The 21,590-nt window shown below is 41.7% G+C and overlaps 1 protein-coding gene across 3 annotated transcripts in view; it reads left to right on the forward strand.

Moving 5' to 3' along the window:
- Nucleotides 1-1,677: 1,677 nt before the first annotated feature.
- PCDH7 (protocadherin 7) overlaps nucleotides 1,678-21,590 on the forward strand; it is a 416,250-nt gene continuing 396,337 nt past the window's right edge. For 2 of the 3 annotated variants that reach the window (XM_047092083.1, XM_047092084.1), the window contains exon 1: nucleotides 1,678-4,863. In XM_047092083.1, coding sequence (XP_046948039.1) covers nucleotides 1,678-4,863 — 3,186 coding nt within the window. Of the gene's footprint in view, nucleotides 4,864-11,049; nucleotides 11,086-21,590 lie in introns of those variants that run through there. The other variant, XM_047092085.1, reaches the window with a different exon arrangement.

Raw genomic sequence — 21,590 nt, forward strand, 5'->3', positions numbered from 1 at the left:
CCACCACTTTGGGCAAACTTGCGGGTTTCCGGCTCTCGGCTAGCGAGCGGGAGCTTCCTACTTGCCATTCAGTGTCTTTGAGCCTTGGCAGCCCTAGGGGCAGCGAGCGCGCCCGCACCAGACTCTCCCAGACGCGAAAGGGTACGAGACAACTGCGGAATTCACCCGCCGTGCCAGGGCACTTCCGAGGAAACAACCGACTGGCACTTTTTCTCCCCTTGGCAAACTGGATTTTTTTTTTTTTTTAAGCTACTTGGCAGCTGTCTCTGACTCCACCTCCCCCCCCCCAACCCCCTCCCCAGTGCCTTTGGCTTTTCTTCGGAAATCCGGACAGAATTGGGCATCTTTGTTAATTGCCACTGGGGGAGCCCGGCCGGGGGCTCTCGCCAGGCCAACGTCGCCTGAGCACCGAGCTTGGTTTGCTCACCTTTGAACTGCAAAGGGATCAAGTTCAGCTCGAGTTGCCAGCATTGGGACTGGGAGGAAGGCGAGGGAGCGTGCAGTAGAGAGAGTGGGAGAAGGGGAAAGGGGAAAGGAGAGGAGGGAGGAGAGAGGAGGAGGAGGGAGGAGAGAGAGGGAGGGAGGGGAGGGATCGAGAGAGAGCGGGGAGAGAGAGAGGCTGCAATCTCCTCCCTGAATCGCGCACAGCGCTGCAGATCCCAGTGCTCCGACATGCGGGCCGAATGCAGGTGAGGGAAGGCACGGACTCTGCGGCTGCGAACCCAAACTTGGGCACCGCGCGGTGCGCACGGTTCAGCCTTCGCCCCCGCGGGCGAACGGCTGCTGCGGTTTCAGGCGGCGGCTTCGTGACTAATGACCTTGCGCAGAGTTGTTAAGAAAAAAAGAGAAACCCGAGCTCTTGGGGGTGAAAAGGGACTGACTCTCTGGGTGTCTCTGAAGATGGCTCGGGCTGCTCTTCGGCGCGCGGGGGGGACCCGGACGCGGACCGCCGTGTGACGCGAGTGGTCTCCACTGCACGGTGCCCGAAGCGACCTGCCAGGGCTTTTTCATTCTCGATCTGTTGACTGGCTCCCCCGCTGCCAGAGCAGAGTCAGAGTTCAGACTGGCTTGTTGCTGGCCCCAGCGCCTCGTGCAGGAAGCAACTCACGTTTGCCTGGGCAGCCGGAGCAGAAGCTGGGTCTGGAGTGTGTGGCTGGAACGTGAATTGGACTCAACTCGAGTAGCAGCAAAGACCAACGGGGTTGGCAGGCGGGGGAAGCTGCAGGCGTGTTCCCCGCCGCTTCCCGGCTCCACCGCCCGCCCGCCGGAGCGGTTCCGGCCCCATCCGACAGAGCGGGGACGGGAGCCCGGGATTCTCCGCCCGCTGCGGGGATGACTCTGGGGGGGCGCCGAGCCCGCGGCGCGCAGTGTCCCGTGAACTGTGAGTACTGCGACTGAACGGCGGCCGGCGAGCGGGCGATTAGCACCCATTGCATGAATTATGAAACAATAACTTTCGGAAGAAGCAGAAGGAAAAGAAAAAAGAAAAAGAAGGACACCTCGCTGGTCCCCCTGGCCGACTCCGCACGCTGCTCTTCTCGCCCCCTCCCTCCTCTCCCTTCCTCCTTTCCCGGAGAGAGAAGAGGACTGGGAGGAGGGCCGGCGGCCGGCCCCGGAGGAGGGGGGCGCCGAGGGGGCTGTGACTAGAACGAGCAGTAGCAGCAGCAGCAGGAGAAGATGCTGAGGATGCGGACCGCGGGATGGGCGCGCGGCTGGTGCCTGGGCTGCTGCCTCCTCTTGCCGCTCTCGCTCAGCCTGGCGGCCGCCAAGCAACTCCTCCGGTATCGACTGGCCGAGGAGGGCCCGGCGGACGTCCGCATCGGCAACGTCGCCTCGGACCTGGGCATCGTGACCGGCTCGGGTGAGGTGACTTTCAGCCTCGAGTCGGGCTCGGAGTACCTGAAGATCGACAACCTCACCGGCGAGCTGAGCACCAGCGAGCGGCGCATCGACCGCGAGAAGCTGCCCCAGTGTCAGATGATCTTCGACGAGAACGAGTGCTTTCTGGACTTCGAGGTGTCGGTGATCGGGCCCTCGCAGAGCTGGGTGGACCTGTTCGAGGGCCGGGTCATCGTGCTCGACATCAACGACAACACGCCCACCTTCCCGTCACCCGTGCTCACGCTCACGGTGGAGGAGAACCGGCCGGTGGGCACTCTCTACCTGCTGCCCACCGCCACGGACCGTGACTTCGGCCGCAACGGCATCGAGCGCTACGAGCTGCTCCAGGAGCCCGGGGGCGGCGGCGGCGGCGGCGGCGGCGGCGGCGAGGGCCGGCGCGCCGGGCCTGCCGACAGCGCCCCCTACCCCGGGGGCGGCGGGAACGGCGCGAGCGGCGGCGGCCCAGGCGGCTCCAAGAGGCGGCCGGACGCGCCGGAGGGCGGCGGCGGGACCAACCCCGGCGGCCGCAGCAGCGTGTTCGAACTGCAGGTGGCCGACACCCCGGATGGCGAGAAGCAGCCACAGCTGATCGTGAAGGGGGCGCTGGACCGGGAACAACGCGACTCCTACGAGCTGACCCTGCGGGTGCGCGACGGTGGAGACCCGCCGCGCTCCTCTCAGGCCATCTTGCGGGTGCTCATCACCGACGTGAACGACAACAGCCCCCGCTTCGAGAAGAGCGTGTACGAGGCGGACCTCGCCGAGAACAGCGCCCCGGGGACTCCCATCCTGCAGTTGCGCGCCGCCGACCTGGACGTGGGGGTCAACGGGCAGATCGAGTACGTGTTCGGAGCCGCTACCGAGTCCGTGCGGCGGCTGCTGCGCCTCGACGAGACGTCCGGCTGGCTCAGTGTCCTGCACCGTATCGACCGGGAGGAGGTGAACCAGCTGCGCTTCACGGTCATGGCCCGGGACCGCGGGCAGCCCCCCAAGACCGACAAGGCCACGGTGGTCCTCAACATCAAGGACGAGAACGACAATGTGCCGTCCATTGAAATCCGCAAGATCGGGCGTATCCCTCTCAAGGACGGGGTGGCCAACGTGGCGGAGGATGTTCTTGTCGACACCCCCATTGCTCTGGTGCAGGTGTCCGACCGAGACCAAGGCGAGAACGGCGTGGTCACCTGCACCGTGGTGGGCGACGTGCCCTTCCAGCTCAAGCCGGCCAGCGACACAGAGGGCGACCAGAACAAGAAAAAGTACTTTCTGCACACCTCGGCCCCTTTGGACTATGAGACCACCCGGGAGTTCAACGTGGTCATCGTGGCGGTGGACTCGGGCAGCCCCAGCCTCTCCAGCAACAACTCCCTGGTTGTCAAGGTAGGAGACACTAATGACAACCCGCCTGTCTTCGGCCAGTCAGTAGTGGAGGTTTACTTTCCCGAGAACAACATCCCTGGAGAGAGGGTGGCCACGGTGCTGGCGACGGACGCCGACAGCGGGAAAAATGCAGAGATCGCCTACTCGCTGGATTCCTCTGTGATGGGGATCTTTGCCATCGATCCCGATTCCGGGGACATCCTCGTCAATACGGTACTGGACCGCGAGCAGACTGACAGGTATGAGTTCAAAGTTAACGCCAAAGACAAAGGCATCCCAGTGTTACAGGGCAGCACCACGGTGATTGTGCAGGTGGCTGACAAGAATGACAATGACCCTAAGTTTATGCAGGACGTCTTTACGTTTTATGTGAAAGAAAACTTGCAGCCCAACAGCCCTGTGGGGATGGTCACGGTGATGGATGCTGACAAGGGACGCAATGCAGAGATGAGCCTCTACATAGAGGAAAACAGTAACATTTTCTCCATTGAAAACGACACGGGGACCATTTATTCCACAATGTCTTTTGACCGGGAACATCAGACCACATACACGTTCAGAGTCAAGGCTGTGGATGGGGGAGATCCTCCCAGATCAGCCACAGCCACGGTCTCTCTCTTTGTCATGGATGAGAACGACAACGCTCCCACCGTTACCCTTCCCAGAAACATTTCCTACACTTTACTGCCACCTTCAAGTAATGTCAGGACAGTAGTAGCTACAGTGTTGGCAACAGACAGTGACGATGGCATCAATGCAGACCTTAACTACAGCATTGTGGGAGGGAATCCCTTCAAGCTGTTTGAAATTGATTCCACCAGCGGTGTGGTTTCCTTAGTGGGGAAACTCACCCAAAAGCATTATGGCTTGCACAGGTTGGTGGTGCAAGTGAATGACAGTGGACAGCCTTCCCAGTCCACCACGACCCTGGTGCATGTGTTTGTCAATGAAAGTGTTTCTAATGCAACTGTGATTGACTCACAGATAGCCAGAAGTTTGCACACCCCACTCACGCAGGATATAGCTGGTGACCCAAGTTACGAAATTAGCAAGCAGAGACTCAGTATTGTCATTGGGGTGGTGGCCGGGATTATGACCGTGATTCTGATCATCTTAATTGTAGTGATGGCAAGGTACTGCCGGTCCAAAAGCAAAAATGGCTATGAAGCTGGCAAAAAAGATCACGAAGACTTTTTTACACCCCAGCAGCATGACAAATCTAAAAAGCCTAAAAAAGACAAGAAAAACAAAAAATCTAAGCAGCCTCTCTACAGCAGCATTGTCACTGTAGAAGCTTCTAAACCAAATGGACAGAGGTATGATAGTGTCAATGAGAAGCTGTCAGACAGCCCAAACATGGGGCGATACCGATCCGTTAATGGTGGGCCTGGCAGTCCTGACCTGGCCAGGCATTACAAATCTAGTTCTCCATTGCCTACTGTCCAGCTTCATCCCCAGTCACCAACTGCAGGAAAAAAACACCAGGCCGTACAAGATCTACCACCAGCCAACACATTTGTGGGAGCAGGAGACAACATTTCAATTGGATCAGATCACTGCTCTGAATACAGCTGTCAAACCAATAACAAGTACAGCAAACAGGTAAGATGTATTCCAAGTATATTTAAATATCCCAGAAGAGGTGAAATAACTCTGAGGCAGAGAGCACCTCCTGTGAAGTTTTGCTTTCTCCCTTTTAAAGCTATGATTTGAAAATTTAACAGCAGTAATTTAATGTTAATTCCTATGTCATCGGTTGAGTGAGCATGGGCCATCTACACGAGGTGGACCACTGTATTTTGCAAGTTACCCACCCAGTGTTTACAAAGTTACTAACAGACTTGGAAGTAGACAGCGTTTTGCCCATCTCTTTGAACTTGAGGGCACTAATTCATCCTACATTTTCTGTTTTCAGGATAAATAGGTAAATATTGGTTGGCTGGTTAGCTTAGACCTGAAATTGTTTTCTTTTGTGGCTATGAAGTGGATAATTACATCCAGAGAGAAAATTTCTGAAGTTACTACTGGTGCCTATGCAACTTGCACAGTATAAAAGTTTTAGCCATGCTATGTATTATGCAAGCTTTTACAGGTAACGGAGGCCGATTCGTGCCAATGTGGTACCAAGTCTGAGATACTTAAAAACTGGCTACTTCGACAAAAATGTTGGTTTAAAAATATCTAAGGATACACAAATGTCATGCAAAACTGCCTTTTTAATACCTCGATATCTGTAACAGTTAAACTTCCGTGAGGATATGCAGGGAGCATTTGTATTCCTCATGTTTGGTGTAAGGGTTTACAAGCAAAAGTAAAATTGCATGACCCACTTTTTATTTAAGCCAAGCAACAGAAATGTTCATGTCGGATGCACTGTGTGCAAGAAAATTTTGGTATGCATGATGATATCTGAGACTATTAAGGTGGTATAGAATACGGTTGTTTCCCAGTGAAATGTGGAAACAGATCTTAAAAACATATTTTGAGATGGACTTCAGAAAATAGAAAATCTGTTTTTGAAAGTTTTGCTTGTGTGATATATGTAACACTCACAAAGTTTACTTTTCACACCTGCCAAGGTCTGACACTCAGCAAGGTAAACCTTTTGGAAACTGCTGTGTCTAGGGCTGTAGCAACCCCATTAATAAAATATCCTATATTTCTCATCATCAGAACTCATTTCAGAAAACACATTTATGACTGTCAAATAATATAGAATAATAGCTTCTCTATTAAATATGCTTTGCATGTGCAATGTACAGTCGGAGAAGAATGAAGGCACAAGAACTTGTTTTATGGCCTCATTAAAGATGTTATTGATGGGCTCATCAAAGATACTATAGAAAAGAGATATTAATTCCTTATTGCTTTCACAATCTTAAAAATTAGTTTCCTAAAGAAATATCTTCTACTCATAGTACTCTACTGTAGCTATTTAGATAAGGAGAACATAGCTTTTATATCCAATAATCAAAGCAATCCACGAAAATACAGGTCCGAACTACATTACGTTAAATTGCTTTCGAAAATACGTGATGCATGTGAAAGCCTTTCTTTCTTTTAACCTGAAATTTGATAACTGGAGAGTTTATATCTGTTGTGTTATTGCTTCACCTGGAGTTAGAAGGAGATTTTTGTTTTGTTTGGGGTACTTTTATCGGACAATTCTAGTTAAAATAATAGTACAAAGATGACTTATAAAACGCCCACAAATAAACTTAGATCTATAGAAATTCCCTTGGAAAATGATAACTTGTAGTGCAGAAGTGTGTGAAGAGGTCTTTCTGCAGAATGTTTACTGCTTCGCTGTCATCCTAATAGGACTTTTTATCTTGTGGCTGAATGGCATTTGCATTCTAAATTGTGTAATCTGAAACTTTGGAGGGCACATATCAAGTGGCAGATTTATAGATATTTTATACAACCGCCTCATATGTTCTGTGCTGTCACTTAAGCTTTATTTGGCTCATCAAATGAGGTTGGCTCTGGATTCTTGAATATTGGAGACAGCCAATATCAAGACTGTTGTGGCATCCTGTTTAAAAGGCAAAGTGATATGCTTATAAATAAACTAATGTACGGTGCTAGGCTCTTAACAGAGCAAAGAAGTCCATATACCGAAATAGAAAGCCTACAAAACCATTGGTCTCAATCCTGCAGTTTGCCAGAAGTGACTGGAAAACTTATATGTTGTTAGGTGTTCAAAAGATGTGTGAAGTTTTGACCACAATAAATAGCTGAACTAAAATGAAGTAAGGGAGAATGAAACACATTCCTCTTAATGTAATTAGTAATAGTAATTGATACTCTTCATCTCTTCAATATTGCTGTCAGGGGACAAGGGATCCATTTACAAAGTTACATTCTGTTAAGACATCTGACATAATAAACAAGATCTTTTTTGTTCTGATTTTTGTACCACAGTAGATGATTTTCTATTTTTTTCCCAAAAAGATATTACCTTTAATTTTTATACAACTGCCAAAATGTATTTTCTGTAATTAAATGTGATGTAAGATAAAATAAAGAGCACGAGGTTTTGTTATAATTTTCTCCGTTGATACTGAATCTATCTAAGGAAAACCCTGAGGGATGCCGTCTTTTAATTCCTTATGGTAGGGATTAATTAAAAATCTGAGATTTCATCTGACATAAAGGCTTCACTTTATTTATAAATTTCCCGAATTGCTTTATCATAGTTCTTAACTTGTGGTATAATGGAAGTGAGATCTGTTTACAGTGTTCTTATCCTCGTGAGAATTAGACGTTTCCAAGTGCTGCTCCTAAATCCTGTTAATGGTTATATTGCAATAAATTAAGCAGCTTTGTGGAAATCAAAGTTTGAAAATAATGCCCCTCCCCCCTTTTTGGTGTGTTTTCACAGGGTCTGGAAACTTTCAAATCAATCTTCTATAGTTACTCTCTGGCAGCATCTATGAGATGTGTGTTGCAGAGTTGCTATCTATCTATCTATCTATCTATTCCTGAAACTCATACCTTAGCAAAACTGATGACGTAGCCCAGGTATTCATAGTTCAGACCTTTGCAGTTAAAACAAAAGCCTTTGCTCTCAACTAAATAATGTGTCTAGCTGAGCAGAACGTGGATCATTGACAGCATTATTGAGCTTAAGCCTCTACCTCTCCATTTCATTATTCCTTTACTTGGTAAACCTGGTTTTAGGGCTTGTTCAAATTTTGTGACCTGGAAGGACAATTGTGCTTTTTTTGCTTTGTGAAATAAAGGCAGAGACATTCTATGTTTTCTATTAATTTTTAAATCTTCAGAGTTTTACTATGTGTTAAATATTTTTCAATTCTCTTAAAGAATAATATGATTCCAAAAGAGATTAATACACAATATAAAAGCATACTGACTACTTTTTAAGTTATTTTTAAGTCCGGTTGTGTTTATACATGTCATGCCATTAATTACCTAATGCACTGGCAAGGAAAAATTTTATCGTATCTAGTAAATGAAAAATAAAGTATTTTTGGCAAGAGTAGAGTAGATACAGCTTGAATAAACATTAATTTAAAAATCCATTTACAGCTGCTTCAGAAATACTCAAGAAAAATTCTTAATAAGTCCAATGATGGTTTCCCTTGCCTAAGGAACTGCTGAATGTTGTCTAAATAATGTTCTCTTTAATTACCGAGTTGTGTTCAATATATTCGTTGTATGCTTAGTAAAAAAATGTGGCAGAAATATTTTTTTTAATTACTTCCGGTCTGGAAGCGAATGGATAACTTGCCATGGCCTATTAGGGTTTTCAGCCCTGAGAAAACTAAATATTAATTTGTTTGTGTATGGATATGACACCATACTTACTATAGCAGCATCTGTAGAGTGATGCCAACCATGGCTTCTGGTTTCAATTTGATAAGCATGTTTCTACAATATGATGTGTCTGTCTATAGCCAAAAACACTTTCAAGAAGTACCATGAATTGTGCATATGGTAGAGTTTCTGTTACATTTGGCCTGACAGAGCAGACAGCAGGCTAATAACTGATCAAAGTTAGGTGATGTTTTTAGTCAGGAGATATCTACTAAAGCAACATTACCTTAGACCTCTGGAGGTCTCTGAATAAGGAAAAGGTCATCCACTGATCTGATCTGCATCGAATATGTACGTTTTTATGGAAGTCCAAGTATGGCAATTTGAAACTTCTCTCAAACTTACCCCAAGTCAATTAGTAACTTAGACGCAATACCACAGAGTCCGTTTATAGGTTGTAAGTAAATCATGCAGCTGGATAAATACAGCAAAATCCTTCTTTCTTGTTATTTTTTTTCTATCTTTGAGTAATTACGTATCTTATATGTGGAAAAGTGTACACATAGTATCTCTCTTTCTTTCTAACACACAAACTCGTGCGGATATATTCACATAAACCAACGATGGTGCCATTACACTTTTATTTCATTGTGATATTCATACATTAACATGTGGAGCATATTTGAACTTTAAACACATACAACATTGAAATAAAATATATCATAGTCAATCATTTAGTGCCTATATCTAAAATGACTAGAGTCATCACAGTTTAGAATTAACAAATATCAACCAAACCAGTTCCTTCATTTTCTATGAAGAGACTAAGGTCTTTATCTGTACCATTGGGGTGCGAATTCTGTTTCCTGTTGGTACCTTGAACGGGGCGATGCAACTTAAGTTGAGGCCTTTAGAAGAAAGTAATTTGACTGAGATCACAAGATTATCAAGGATACAGTGTGGATACAAGTCATGGAATGCAGAGACCAGTGTTTTTGTTTTTTATCGTACTCCCCCGAGGAATAAAATTGAATTTACATCCCTTCTTCTGTATACATTTCAATAGCAACAGAAATCTGTTGAGGTTCACCTGTCTATGTATAACTACATATTGAGCTATGAAAACTGACTTTTTTACAATAGAATACAATGCTGCTTTAGGCTCCAGTTCTTATCTGTAAATTATCGGGGGAGTTACAATTCACATTTTCTAGACTTTCAAAAGAAATTAATGGCTCTTTCCCTGTCTGTAAAATAGCGATTGATGACATACACTGAAGTAACATTGTTTACAGCATATATTCAGCAGGTTAATTGACAGAATTTTTAATTTCAGCAGAAGCCTGACAACAGGTGGGATTAATATATTCTCAATGAGAACATAACTTTTGTGGAAATTAATACAAGCTTTCTATACATTGTGTATAAAAGTTTATATGCACCCTAATTGGAATAATCTTTTGCCTGTTTTCATTTATATCGATGATCCTTTTTTGGCTTCTATGCTCCTTTGCATTTTGCCAGCTTTGTGGGGAACACAACCTTCATATTGACCTTAACACACAATTGCAAATGAATTTTTCATCTAAATTGGTTTTGTAGCAAATTTTTAAAGCAAGGTGACATTTTAAAAATGTTCAGTTAGATTTTCTCCTTTGTTAGGCAATTAACCAATCTAGTGCATCATATTTTAAATTTACCTAGTGATAAAATGCTAATGATTGAGTTTGTCAATTTCAAAAATGAAATTTGAACTGTTTTTCAAACTAAATGTAGTGTGACAAAATCCTTGCTTCGCCAGAGCTGCCAGTGCTATTAGAAATTTTACTGTCTTTTCTACTCCTGGGAGACAATGGTGGTGAAGGTTATAATGGAAACTTAGTACAATACTTGTTTAGAGCTTTATGTTTAAGTTGTATATAACCAATTTCTAGGCTAGAGCAAGGTTCCTCATCCATTTATTTACCATGACTCTATAGAAATAGTAGGAGCTGTTCACATAGATCTTGAGTCAGCTTTAGTTTTCTCTCTTATTTATTTTAAAAACCCGTAGAATCTTTTCTAAAGCAGGGACTCTGTTTCGGAACATTACACAGTGCTTTATTTAGCATTAGTGTTGTGGGAGAAATCACATTCCAAGAAGAATGGAGCTGAAACCACTAAAACTAATCTTAATTATCACGTCTGGTGAATTAATGTTTTAAAGGCGGAATAAAGGTTTATGTTCAGGAATGTGATGATGTTTGTATTGAACTCTAATGCTGTGTACAAACAAACAAACAAACAAACCAAAAAACTATTAAACCTTCTGAGTAGGATTCATCTGACAAGTTAACTGTTTTTCCCCCGAGCATATTTATTATTTACAGACACATAATTTGTACATAAAAATACTCTGTGACCAAAACCTCTGCCACAGCATTCTGATTGGGTATAAGGTATTGGGGAAAAATCCTTCATCGCACTTTTTTTTTTTACCTGCATAAATCTTTGTTTTCCTTCTTTCAGATGCGTCTACATCCATACATTACTGTGTTTGGCTGAATTCCACTCTAATATGATGCTCCATTATGCTCCATACTCTGATGTCCTTGCTACTCCGAAACCTGCTGGAGCCTGCCCTTGGCCGTGGGGTGTCAGCCAATCACTGCTTGTTTTGCTTGTTGTGCATTTGATTTTCAAGATTTTCCCCCCGTTTAAGGAAAAAGAGTGTTGAAATAAATAAACTTAGAAAAGAAACAGTATTAATAAAGAAATGTGCTACAAATGGACATCTGAGTCACTGAGAATTCCATTCTCAAAGAGGTGGTTAGCAGAAGAAATGAATAGCGAAGGCTGTAAAAAAAAATCCCAAGGCACATTTCAACAATAATTTTAAGATTCTAGCTTTGTGTGAACCAAGGAAAATTAAGTCTACTTAGTCTTTGTCTATAATACATTAAACACTGACTTTTGGTAAAATCCTAAGTCGATCAACATTTTTAAAGGGTTATGGAATTACAGCCTTTTCCAGGCCAGTGAGATAGTTGTGTTAGAATAAAATATAATGTCTACACATCTATCTCAAGGACTTTGAACAATGCTTATAAAAATATTGGTATATAAAATAAATTTGAGAGGCAAATTTTGCATTGAGCAGTTACTGCCAATAGATTGTTTCTTCCTTAATCTTGAAATATTGACCAAGGAATCTGAATTATCTATGGAATTTTTAAGTATGTTTGTTGTTGTTAAATTCCTTAAGAAAATTTGGAATCTTTCCGTTAGATTTACTGAAGTCACTGTAGTCACATTCAGAAGGAATTTGTGGCTTCCTATTTTCGTGGTACATTTATCTGAAGGCTATTCTATTTGATGTCTGATAACATAAATCCAAGCTGCTTCTGAGAATGCAACATTTAGCTATAGTTGAGAGAGTGGCTGAATTTTAGTTGCATAAGTAATATTCTAGGCAAGTCAGGGAATCCTCCGGCTAGTCCCTCCAATTCTTTATGGTTATATGTTTATGTGTCTGTTGTTGTATGTGTTTGTGTGCCTAAAAATAAGCGTTCAAGTGTGAAGTTTCATAATTTTATAATATATTTACCACATTATTTGCCCCCCTAATTTTGGTCCAAGTTTTGGAAGACTAAGAATCCCAGATTCTTGGGATATTTTTGGTGAGTTATTTTCAATAGTAAAGCCTTTTAATAAAAATAAATGAATATTGGAAGAAGACTAAAATGTAGAGTGGTAGCAAATGTACCCTGACCTGTGAAAATCTCTAGTGTATATATTTCAGGCTTTTTATTCTATTAGCTGTTTATTTAATTTTGCAAAAATGACATTTTCAGGAGTATTAATGAAACTGTAGTGAAATTCCTGAATAAAACCTAATTATCCTCAACTTCTCAATTTGTTTTGAGCACAAAGACCGGCGTAAGAGGCTGGTGAAAGACCCTTGCCACTTTCTGCTTCTTGAAAATGTCATGTTCCCTCATCAAACTTAACTTCCTTAGATGTGTAATGTGTGAGTCCTGTAATAAATCGTATCAATTCAAAAACAAATTATAGACCAAAAAAGGTCCAGAATTTTGGGATAATCTAATTACAGCCACACAGAGGGGAAATACATACATACTTTCACAAAGAAGAACATTCGAAGGCAGCATTTTGAAAACTTGGGTTGGAATACCTTATCGAGGCAAGAATCAATTTAGTGCATCTCTACCACAGTTGGAAAGACCTGAAGTGAAACAGAACCATTCCAAGTGTGCTGCGTGCGAGCCTTGTTTCAGCCCTGGTGTGTGTGTTTCTGTTCTTGGTCGCCGTGGGAAAAAAAGTGTTTTATTGTGTAAGCGGTTGAAAAGGGTTCAGGACCACGACTGTAGTTTGTTTCAGGTGGGAAACTATGGCTATTAGTGGAAAAACATAATAAATGGAAGCAAAAAAAAATAACACTTCCAAAGATTTTAACGTACTATTCCGCTGAATCAGAATGATCAACAGCATACTATTACAATAGCAATCATCAACAGCAAAAAGCTTGGAGAAGTCTATTATCATTCCTGTGTGTGTGTGTGTGTGTGTGTGTGTGTGTGTGTGTGTGTGTGTTTTAATCTTCGAACATGTCACCAGTTGGTTCCTATTTGCACAGACTCCCCCTCTTTCTCTACCGCCCTTCCTGCCGATTGCCATCCACCTCAGGACTCTTGGCCAGTCTCCTATGTGATTACTGGAATTTACCATTTAGGGAGATGCCTGTGGACAGATGGGAGAGAGACTCAGGACAAACTACCCATTACCCTATAAATTTTAGCACTGGGACATTTTGTTTTAAATGACAAGATAATAATTTATTCCCCATTACAACATCTAAAGAGGCATATGGAAATGTTGGAGTCCGGTTTAATACCTTCTAATACATCCAGTATCAGCAATGGCACTGGATATGCCAAAAAATAGTAAGATAGAGTCTTTGTCCTCATGGAACTAATATATTATAAAAAAAAATATTATGGAGCAGAAAAGGATAGATTATATTTGCATCATGTCCCTTAAGTTTCAATGCGTCGAATGCATGTTTGCTTATTTACTCCTCAGAGCAATCTGTGAGGACAAGCACCATTATTATATCTGAGGTGAGGAAGCTGAAATAATGAACAACCTATTTATGACTCTGATGGAACTAGCTTAAAAACTTTATGAAGTCTTTGAAGAAATACCAGGTCAGAATTCATGTGTACTGAAAGCATTTGGGGAAATTTGTGAAATTTGTGCTTTTGAATAGAATCTATTTTCTGACTGATCTGGGTGAAATCGTTTCAAAGGAACCCCTTAGAACATGACCCAGGTTTTCAAACTTTTTGTAGTCACAAACTACAGTTGATACTACTAACAACAAAACAAAAACAAACAAACAAAAAGGCTGTGGCTAGAAAGCAGAGATCTAATTAATTAACTGGATTTGTAAACAACCCCGTGTGTGCTTTTAAGCAAAGAAACAATCACCTTAAGAACTGAATAAGTCACTTTAACCCTATATTTTTTGAGGCTATCTCTAGAAAAACTCAAGGACCTTACGAAGTAATTCCACAGTTTGAAATATGTCTCTGGGAATAATTTTCAGTCTACAAGTTTGCAAAACAGTTTTCTTGAATGTGTGTGATTTTTTCCCCATTCATTTTATAGAGATTGTATTGATTTGCTATATCTTTAATACACAGTGCGAGGCTTTGGGGTGTAATTGAAACGATGGCTAGACCAAGTCTATTCAGAGATAGGACACAAAAATAGCACAAAAATAATATCCATAGGCCAGGTATATATGGGAAACTCAGAGGAACCTCCTCCAAGTCTATCTCATCCATCATTGATTCCCGGTGCCTAGTCGAGTGCCGAGCCCATAGAAGACACTCATTATATTTGTTGAACAACAAACAAAGGGCCTGGGCTTTGGTGCTAGGTATCCTGAAGATCCCTTCATATGGAATAGCTGGGCTATGGTAGGTCCACTTTTATATCAGACTGTAAGTGTCCTAATTGCTATTTTCTTTCCCTGCTGGGAGGATGTCTCCATGATAAAAGGCTACCTGTCATGTTGGCTAGAGTCCCTGCCCTCTCTGTGTGGGTGTGGCTCTCATTTCAGTAGCAAATGAGCAAATGTCCTCTCCTTCCTTCTCCTTGGCGGTGGTGTCAACACCAAACCCTTAAAAACAGATAAAAATTAAACTAGAGATATGCGAGGCAAGTAAGGGAGGCACTGGCCACCCAGTAGAGTTCCCATGTATTTTGAAGAAGTATGAAGAAGCATGCAAGCATGCTGGTTTTCAGTACTTTTCTTGAGATCCTTATTCTTACCCAATACGGATTCTCATCTTTATCCTTATCCCTTTCTTTGTGGAAAAAAAAAATAGGTACCTTTATGCCCAAACATAGGCATGAGTGTCTGTATTCCTCAGTTTGCATGTTCTAGCAGATATTATCCATTCACGGTACCAGCCCATGCTCACTGATAAAGAATAAGTTTCCATTTTTATTTTGAAAGCCTATAGTGAACAGTTATTTTTAAAGGTGAGAGCCTGGAATTCTGTAAAGAGAAACATGCACTTAGTTCAGTAAGGAGAGAGGTCCGGAAGAGAGAAGAATATGGTCTTGGGAGTGACGGCCAGTGAGGCGGTTGCTTAGAAATGCCTTGCAACTCGAAAGCACTTCTTAGCGTGGAATCACTATGTTGGACACAGGAAACTAATATAACATTGTGTGTCAGCTCTACTCAAAAAAAATAAAAATACTCCTTACTAGCTCACATATGAAAGAGCACTCTTAAATTGCAAATGACCGCTGAAGGAGTTGAGTTTCGTCTTTGGCACGCTCTGGTGTAACTTGCTTTATGCAGACAACTTTAAGCAGCTCAGCACCTCACCAAGATCTACAGTCCTGGGGAAGTGAGGCTTCTGCTTAGGGCCTTGAGGAAGGAGGATGAGCAAGCTTCAGCAGCTTCAAAGACCAGGACTGTGTTAAGGCACCAAGCGTCTCCAACACCTGCTAGACACCTGGGAAGTAAGAAGTCTATGTCAGAAAGGGAATTCCAGGCCTGACGAGGGCAAATATTTGTGGTCATGAATTTTGGCCCAGGACACTGGTAATCGTAAGAGTGGTGTTAAACATCAGGGCTTGATTGGGTTGCGAGATTAGCGTCAAGAAGTAGTAAACCTTCACTTGCTCCCATTTAGACCCGATGTTTTGGTGTGGTTTCGTTTTCCTTTTCGGTCTAAAATATTACGTCCCGCTGCTCTGTTTCCATTCGTTTTCTGCTCCCATATTGTTGAGAGAAAGATAGAACCAAGAAGTAAAAAGGGGGGGTGGGGGGGACACAACCAATGCATAGCAACATACTCACCTTCTCCTTAATATTATTACCAGACTATTGTCATAAACATAGTGGCCATATTATTGTTGTGGATTCTTGTCCCAGTTTCATTCAATTCTCAGAAACTGAATTCTAGCAAGCCTGCACTATAGCCCAGAAACCTGCATTTTTAGCCCTTCCCCTTTCTGAATTCTGACTGCAGATGGTAGGTCAGGCTACAAGCACTCTGGGTTAGAGTCCCTGAAATTTCTAACTTCCATTTGGTAGCTCACTTCTCGAAGGTCTCTGGCAAAATGGAAAATGAGTTCCTATCTGGGTAAGGCAATCTGAACATCTGCCTCCTTGTCCTGGTTCTGTCACCGGCTGGCCAGTGTGACCTTGTGTAAGTCCTTTCAAGTCCGGAAGCCTATTGAAACTGTCCTCTGTCATTTTACATAACAACCCCTGCTCTGATTACACGATAGGGTTTATGGGGGGGGGGTCACATAAAACATTTGGGGCTTTGAAAAGAATTACCACAACTCAAGATAATGTTTCTAATGATCCGTGAATCTCTCTAAGCCTTCGTGGGATGCATGTACACTATTGGAATATTTTTACCGTCCATTATGTTAAAAGGTTGTTTGGTTTTGATTTTGGTTTTCTTTGTTTGGTCGGTGGGTTGGTTGCTTTAATTTGTCCTGCTGCTTGTCGGAAGCATCTGATATTCTCTTAACCCTGATGAATTTCATCAAATCTCCACTGATCCCTGATCAAAGTGCAAGAAGTGTGTGTGCCTTTGCATAGTTGAATAGGTCCTGGTTATCAGACTTTCAGTACCTGTTGACGTCTCGATGGTGAAGGAGGAGAAGAAATAGCTTTATTGCTGTAAAGCAAATAGTTTAGCAAAGGCTTGTAACACTTTGATATTATCCATTTTGACACTTAAAAAAACATTCCATCACTTTTTAACAGTTATTTCTTCTTCTATGCAAGCTTTCCTGGGAATTTTTGTTTCATACATCATGGGCAGTCTCTAACATGAAGAGCAGTCAGTTATTGAGCTTTTATTCTTTTTTTTTTTAATTGTTTAATGTTTACTTTGAGAAAGAGAGACAGAGCGTGAGCCAGGGAGGGCAGAGAGAGTGGGAAACACAGAATCTGAAGCAGGCTCCAGGCTCTGAGCTGTCAGCACAGAACCAGACGTGGGGCTCGAACCCACGAACCACGAGATCATAACCTGAGTAGAAGTCGGAGGCTTAACCTACTGGGCCGCTCAGGTGCCCTGCGCTTTTATTCTTTGGTAATCACTCTGCCAAAGGGTATACTATGTACCATTTACTCATTTCTAATAATTTCAAGAGGCAGGTCCTATTAGTATCTCCATGTGACATATCTAACTGGGGAAAAACAAAACAGAATCTCTCCTAGATCCCATCCCTTTCTATATACAACAGGGTCCAGTAGCTGCCTATGGCCAACTCACCTCCAACATACTTCTCTCTCCAAACTTGAGAATTTTCATTAGCATAGTATCTATGGTAGATTTTAATTTACATATTTACATATTTAGACTGTGGTATGCATTTTATTCTGGTCCACAATACCTGCTATGTATGCTTAGCAGATTTAAAAGAGAGATTCAGGATCAGTTTGCTAGGGCCACCATAGCAAACTACCATAGATGGGTGGCTTAAATAACAGAAATGTATTTTCTCACAAGTCTGAACACGAGGATTACCAGGTCAAGGTGATGGTAAATTCAGTTTCTGATGAAGATTCTCTTCCTGGCTGTGGGCAGCTACTTGCTCACTGTGTCCTCAGATGGCCTTCTTTCTGTCCCTTCCTCTTTTTCCAAGGACATCAGTTCTATGAGATTAGACTCACCTTCTGACTTCATTCAACCATAATTACCTCCATAAAGGCCATAACTAAGTCAGTCACATTGGGGTGTGGGGCTTCTGCATATGAATTTTGAGGGGACACAATTAAAGTTCATTTTTTTAGCTTATTACCTCCAGCTTTTTGTGCACATCACTGAGTGCTTTCTGCAACTTTCAGCTTCACAGGGATTTGTGGTAGAAAATAGCATCTTAGTTATTTTAACTTTGCCGACCGATCAGTGCGTCTAGGTGTAGTAATTAATGTAAAATCAATATTTATATAAAATAGTCAAGAACTGTTCCACAAATTTAGGAGGTCTTTTTAAGCGATGATAGTAATATTTAGCCTTAAATTTCCAGTATGTTTCAGTATTCAGATCCAAATGAAAAGCAGTAGGAGTTACGTGGCGAGGGAGTCAGTTGAAACTATAATAACGCAGGTTTAGTAATCCCTCTTTTCTAAGGACGGTCTCAGTGGATTTTCATGCACAGTGGCATAATTGGTCTGACAAAGTTCCAGTGAGTCTGATTTCTGTTGGCATATGGAGACTGCCAAGCATGTACTGAGGCTGCTACCACTCTCTGACTCTTGACCACCTATTGATAAGTATAGTATATCTGCGATACGCTGTGCTTCATAACATTAATCCATGGACGCATTGAGGATATTTTTTATGGTGCTTTTTATTTTCCTATTCAAGTTAAAAATTCACGTGATAGAATCTATAATGAGCTGCCTGGGAACTATACATGTGTCCCACGGGATGTAGGAAGTGGCGATTTTGTTAGGATAATACGGGGTAAACTCATCAAAGTCAGGAAGAGGAACTCCTTCTTTCCTCCCCTTTGGTCAGAATTTCTAGGCAGTGGACCATAACAGCTGAAGAGACTTTTTCAAAGAATTACCTTTCTAAGCTTCTAGAGCTAATTTTACATTTGACCTCCTGAATTAAAAATGGCAGATTAATCAGTTCTTCTTTTTTTTCAGGGAAATGGCAATAATTACGGCATGAACTGAAAGGGTTTATTTTTTTATTTTTTTAATTTTTTATTGCATCTAAATCTGCTTCTGATTGTATTTAACTGTTGAACACAAGGGTCAATTTTAGATAGAGATGGCATTTCTATAGGGCATTAGGAATAGAAGACAGTAATACCTATTTTTTTTTTTTTTTCCAAACCAGTGCACATAATGTTAGGTCAGGGACATTGAATTTACTTTATTACTAAAACTTCTTGCCTTTTTCTCTAATGTTTTACCTTTAACAAGAAACTACTTTATGTGTACATGTACATGTACGTATCATATGTTTATGCATTTATACATGTGCATACACAGAGGTAATGCAGTTAACGGTTCAGAGCAAATGCTTAGTGAGTGATTATTGTACGCCAATGATGTGATTATTTGCAAAGCATTGTTTTAGACCCTGGAGAAGCAACAGTAACGAAAAGGAACAAAGTCTTTCCCCATTCAGATTCAGTTTCAGTGGGATAATACATAAATGCTAATACTCAACTCACATTGCGTGCCATATCCTATGCACGGGGCAACGTGTGTCATGTATTTTGACTCATTAAATAAGTGCAACTACCCTGTGAAATAGAGTGAATTATCTTTATTCTGTAGGTGTGGAAAGTGATGCCCAGCAGGGTTGAGTAATTGCTCAGGAACAACAGTTTGTCAGGTGACTGAGCTGAGGGTCAAATATAGGCAGTCTGGCTACGAAGGCCACACCCTCAACCACTGTGTATGTGTGAAGTAGAGAGAACACGTCTAGTTTCTAGTCAACAAATTCTAGGAGAGTGAAATTGGATTCACATGCTACTCCTCAAGGCCTCAGTGATATTTCAGTCTTCCTATTTTAATGCTTTTCATACTATGTTCTTGAAATTAGGTCACTCAGACCAATTTTTTTTAATAGTACCATCTGAGATCTTAATCAAAGGTAAAATCGAAAGATGAGAAGGTAGATTTTAGACCAGTAGGCACTTCTTCCTTCTCTCCACTTTCTGTTTTGGCCAACACTTCATAAATACATGTTTTCCTTTTTTGTTATTTACTTTAGTATTCTTTATTTTGTTCATTATTCACGTAGTCTGTTACGTATATTATTAATAGAACCAGGAAACATAAATTCATTATTTTTATAAGTTGCCATTTTATTTAGGATTGGAAATGCCTTTTTATAGGTAATAAAATTTTACCTAGAAAAAATTTTAAATATACATTTTATTTACCTTATACCAGAAATAAAATATATTTTTTTCAAGGGGGGTTGTTTTTTTGTTTTCTGAACATTCACAATATTTTAAAGAAAGCAGAGTAGAGGGGAATTCCTTATAAAATACGTTTTGCAATTTATTCTGGTTTTCCTAAGAGCTGTTCATTATTAAACGTTCAATTACAAGGTGACTTATATCATGTCATAGTTTTCCTCTTAAAACATACTGTTATTCTATTTCTTTATGAGACATGTTTTCATTCCTGTAAAATGCAAATGAGCCCAACCAAAGCCTATTTGATACATTCTTTAGGAAAATAATGATTTACTCATGTTTGCTATGACAGTGTTTTCTTAATGTGTTGATGACGCTTTTTATTATAGGTCATTTATTCAACTGAACAGATGTCTCTGAATATGTATCTTTATAATGTAACTCTGGGTTCAGGTATATAGTAACTCTGTATCTTATGATCTGAATTGATCTTTGTATACTATTAGAATGATTTAAACTTTATTTTCAAATGTTTTATTTATTTTTAAGAGAGAGAGCGTGAGTGGGGAAGGGACCGGGAGGGTCAGAGGGAGAGAGGGAGGGAGACAGAGGAACCGAATCGGGCTCTGCACTGACAGCGGTGTGCCCCATGCAGATCTGGAACTCAAGAACCGAAATGTGAGATCATGACCTGAGCCAAAATTGGACACTCAACCGACTGAGCCACCCAGGTGCCCCACAATGATTTAAACTTTTTAAGCTTCAAAACTACTGAATCAAATCGTTTGAGGTGTTGTTTCCACAGTCCATTAAAAAATTTGTAGAATTTTGTTTCGTTCACAATAGGTATTAAAAATATTGCCAGCATCGTTGTTCTCTCTGAATAATGGAAAGAAAGTAGGATAAAATGGTAAGGAATCCACCTCATCTCCCCTAGACTTATTTGAATTCTTATGGAACCCAAGAGACCGCCTCTTCAACCTTCTCTTAGAAGTTCTACTCCCATTTAGAAACAACCGACTTAAAGACAAACTACCCTGGAAATTAGTCACCATTTATTATTGAGTTACTAAATGCGGGCATCATTAATACATTCTAAAATGGCTACATCAGTAGTGTAAGTAAAGTAGGTACAGTTTAGTTTGAGTTGGAAAGCTGTTTCGAATTTGGTTTCTGGAATTGAACAATCAGTTATGCATCTAGAAACATCAGTGTAGATCTGGGTACACTTTCAGAGAGGGAATGATAGAAGAAAACACAACTCTGTGTTTTGCATAACCACGTTATGAGAACTGGGTGAAATACTGTATATATTATTATCATTCTAAAAAAAATGCTTCCTGGATACATCTTGTGAGTTTCGTTTTGTTTTGTTTTCTATTCACGTAGACAAGTGGGGTTTGTTTTGAGTCTCCAGTAATTAAATAGTGTGAATACCTACTTTAAATAGTAAGCAAGTAATAATAATGCATGCGTATGTGTCTGAGAATTCACCGCTATTAATTTTGAACTTTTGATTATTTTTTTGTAATACAAGAACAGTTGCTATAGCACAAGGCAGGGACTCCTAATGGCAAATAAGCATTTATAATCATGTAACTGCTGTGTTTAAGCCC

The sequence above is a fragment of the Lynx rufus genome, unplaced genomic scaffold (genome assembly GCF_022079265.1).
Source record: "Lynx rufus isolate CCGP_SWC_20201006 ecotype Redwood Valley unplaced genomic scaffold, mLynRuf1.p SCAF_3, whole genome shotgun sequence".
NCBI lineage: Eukaryota > Metazoa > Chordata > Mammalia > Carnivora > Felidae > Lynx > Lynx rufus.